Source organism: Budorcas taxicolor, chromosome 4 (genome assembly GCF_023091745.1).
Source record: "Budorcas taxicolor isolate Tak-1 chromosome 4, Takin1.1, whole genome shotgun sequence".
Lineage (NCBI taxonomy): Eukaryota > Metazoa > Chordata > Mammalia > Artiodactyla > Bovidae > Budorcas > Budorcas taxicolor.
The window spans coordinates 70,322,166-70,325,265 of record NC_068913.1 but is presented as its reverse complement, the minus strand read 5'-3'; the positions used below and the strand labels follow the sequence as shown (position 1 = coordinate 70,325,265).

The 3,100-nt window shown below is 38.1% G+C and overlaps 1 protein-coding gene across 1 annotated transcript; it reads right to left on the bottom strand.

Moving 5' to 3' along the window:
• Window positions 1-959: 959 nt before the first annotated feature.
• Window positions 960-1,326, bottom strand: LOC128046797 (small nuclear ribonucleoprotein E). Its single transcript, XM_052638998.1, has one exon. It carries the CDS (start codon window positions 1,299-1,301, stop codon window positions 1,023-1,025), a length of 279 nt encoding a protein of 92 aa, XP_052494958.1. The 5' UTR covers window positions 1,302-1,326; the 3' UTR covers window positions 960-1,022.
• Between the last annotated feature and the right edge of the window lie 1,774 nt (window positions 1,327-3,100).

The window sequence follows — 3,100 nt, the reverse complement described above, 5'->3', positions numbered from 1 at the left end:
ATAATAGACAGAATGTTTAAGAAATTACATTTAGAAGACACCTCCATGCTCCAAAATGAAATGGGTAATGTGGGAGATAAAATGATATATTTCTATGTGTGCATGGAGAAATAAGAAACATTTTAAAGTTAAATATCTATCTTTTGACTTGTAGAGAAGTTCATGTGAGTCATAATGTTTATAATAGGATTCAGTTTCACAGAAAACAAACAAACTCAAAAATGACTCTCCCTCTCTTTTTCAGCCTATGTGTGTGTGTCTGTGTGTGTGTGTGTGTGATGAACAAATCCCATAGGCTTGGTCCCACTACTCTATAATTTGTGAAAGATACATATCAATTTTATTTATTTAAAAAATTTTTTTGGCTGTGCCACTTGTGGGATCTTGGTTCCAAGACCAGGGGTTGAACCCTAGCCCTTAGCAGTGAGGATTCAGAGTCCTAACCACTGGACCTCCAGGGAATTCCCCATGTTGATCTTTTAATGTGTTTACTTAGACAAATGGTAAGGATAGAATGGAGAGATGAAATTAGTTTTTCTTTATGCAACTTTGTTTTGTTTCAGTTGTTAAACCAGCCTGGATAAATGCTGTAATTTGAAAAGTCCCAAATTAAGGAAGCTGTAAAAAACTACATGAGGCTGAGTTTCACATAGTTTCTAGATTTAATGGTAAATTTTATACTGGTTCGGGATTCATTTATATTTTCTAAATTTTATCTACTTGTAAAAGTAATCAATATTTATTTTAGGAAGATTGAAAAATGAAGAAAAACCATGCACACAATAAGAGAATAAATATCATCAATAATCCCAATTCCTAAAGAGAAACACTATGAATATTTCAGTATAATTTTTTTTTTTTTGATACAAACAGTCCCACAGCATTTATTGTCATCTGGTAATAACATAAGGGTGAGCAGAACAATATGAATACACATTTTAGAACTACATCTCTAACAAAGGACACCTAAAAAACCCAATTGTTTGGTATTGCCAAACAATTTCTCACTTCATCTGTCACTTCTAGTTGGAGACACTTTGGAGCAGAGTAATGTTATCTCCTTTTAGCATGATCCGACCCAGTTGTTTTCTTGACTTTGTTTTAGAATGAATCTCTTCTGCATCATCTAATACGAGGTTCATATACTCATCAAAACCAATGATACAGCCCTCTATCCGCATATTCACTTGCTCATAAAGCCACACCTGAATCCGCGATCTATTTTGCAAGTATCTGAAGATGAGATTGATGGGCTGCACCATCACCTTCTGCACCTTCTGGCCCTGGCCCCGGTACGCCATGCTGGAAGCTCACAAGCACCACACTGCTCCAGTATAATTAATTTTGGTCTTTTATTTCTATGTGTGTTTTATGTGTTTGTGCATTTTTTAAGTTGCATATTGTACATATTCCACTTTAAAAAACCTATTGAAAGCAAGTTTTCCCATTAATCAAATATTCTTCCCTAGCAGTGATTCAGTGGCTACCCCGTATACTATAAGTGTCATTTAGAATTAGATTTGGCTATAAAAAACTAATAGTGACTTAAACACAAAAGTAGGCAGATCACAGATGGTGAACTGGCTCCAAGAAGTCAAGGCTGGCTACATAATTGTGGGGCCCAGTTCAAACTGAGAATGTGGGTCCTCCTATTTAAAAAGTAGAGAATTCTGAAACCATGCCCCACAGGGTTAACAGAAACTGGTGACTAACAGAAATTCTTGAGCTTGTCTTATAGAACAGCAGGTAAGGGAACAGCTTGTTAAAAATCCCTCTGCTTGTAACCTGCTTTGCTGAACTGTTTTAATTATTTTTGACTCCTTAACCACTCTAAAGATAACTCCTTGCTATTGTAGCAGGAAGTTTTTCAGAAACTTGGAATCAACTCTTGTTCCATTTAAGCCAATGAGACTGGTTAACACCATCAACCCCAAAACTGGGCCTGCTCAAGTATCTGATAAATGACCGTTGGATGTCAAAGGGCCCAAAACTCCACCCTCAAATCATGCTGAATATCTCATTTTCAAACGTGTATCTCATGAAGAAGCATATAACTTGGATACAGCTGCCCAAGATACTGATTATCTCATCTTGTCCCTACATCCAATCACCTTTCCCCACACATAAGACCACCCTGCTTCTTTACCCCTTAAATATCCCAAGCCCCTCGCTTTCAGGGAGGCAGATTTAAGATTCAGATTTGAGATTTGTTCTCTTGTCTCCTGACTTGGCTGCGTTATGAATAAGCCCTTTCTCTCTGCTACAAACCTCAAAGTCTTAGCATAAACTTGCTACTTATTGGGCAGACATTAAAAGTACTAAAACACAGGGGGACTTCCCTGGCGGTCCAGTGGTTAAGACTCCTCCTTCCTTCCCATGAGGTATGGGTCTGGTCCCTGTTTGGGAAACTAAGATCCTGCAAGCTTGGGATAAAGCCTCCTCCCATCCCCCAACAATAGATTGTTTCTTTGAGATCTCTGCCTTGATTTCTTACGGAGTTTTTTTATTTCTATTTAAAGTCATCCTAAGTAACAAAAAGATTTAAAAAATTTAAGCTATTATTATGCATTTTACCCTTCATCTTTATATTGCATAATGCCAACTTAAATGCAAATATAAGGGACTTCCCTGGTGGCCCACTGGTTAGGGCCCAGGTCCTCTGCCCTAGGCCCAGGTTCCATCCCTGGTCTGGGAACTAAGACCCTGCAAGTTCTTGCATGGCCAAAAGAAATGTAAATATAAGAACATTAAATTGTTGCTCAAAGTGAAATCAATTGTTTTCATTACATTTCTTTCTTTTTTATATAATTAATTAATTTATTTATTGTTGGTTGTGCTGGGTCTTCTTTGCTGTGTGGGTTTTTCTCTAGTTACAGAGAGCAGGGGCTACTCTCTAGTTGTGGTATGGGGGCTTCTCACTGTGGAGGCTTCTCTTGTTTTAGAGCCCAGGCTCAATAGTTGTGGCTCACAGGCTTAGTTTCTCCGCAGCATATGGGATCTTCCCAGATCAGGGATCAAATCCATGTGCATTGGCAGGCAGATTCTTTACCACTGAGCCACCAGGGAAGTCCTTTATTACATTTCCTGATACACACTCCTT

Bases quoted from the DNA above. Each gene is read 5' to 3' on its own strand.
- LOC128046797 (XM_052638998.1), bottom strand. From the start codon at position 1,301: ATGGCGTACCGGGGCCAGGGCCAGAAGGTGCAGAAGGTGATGGTGCAG.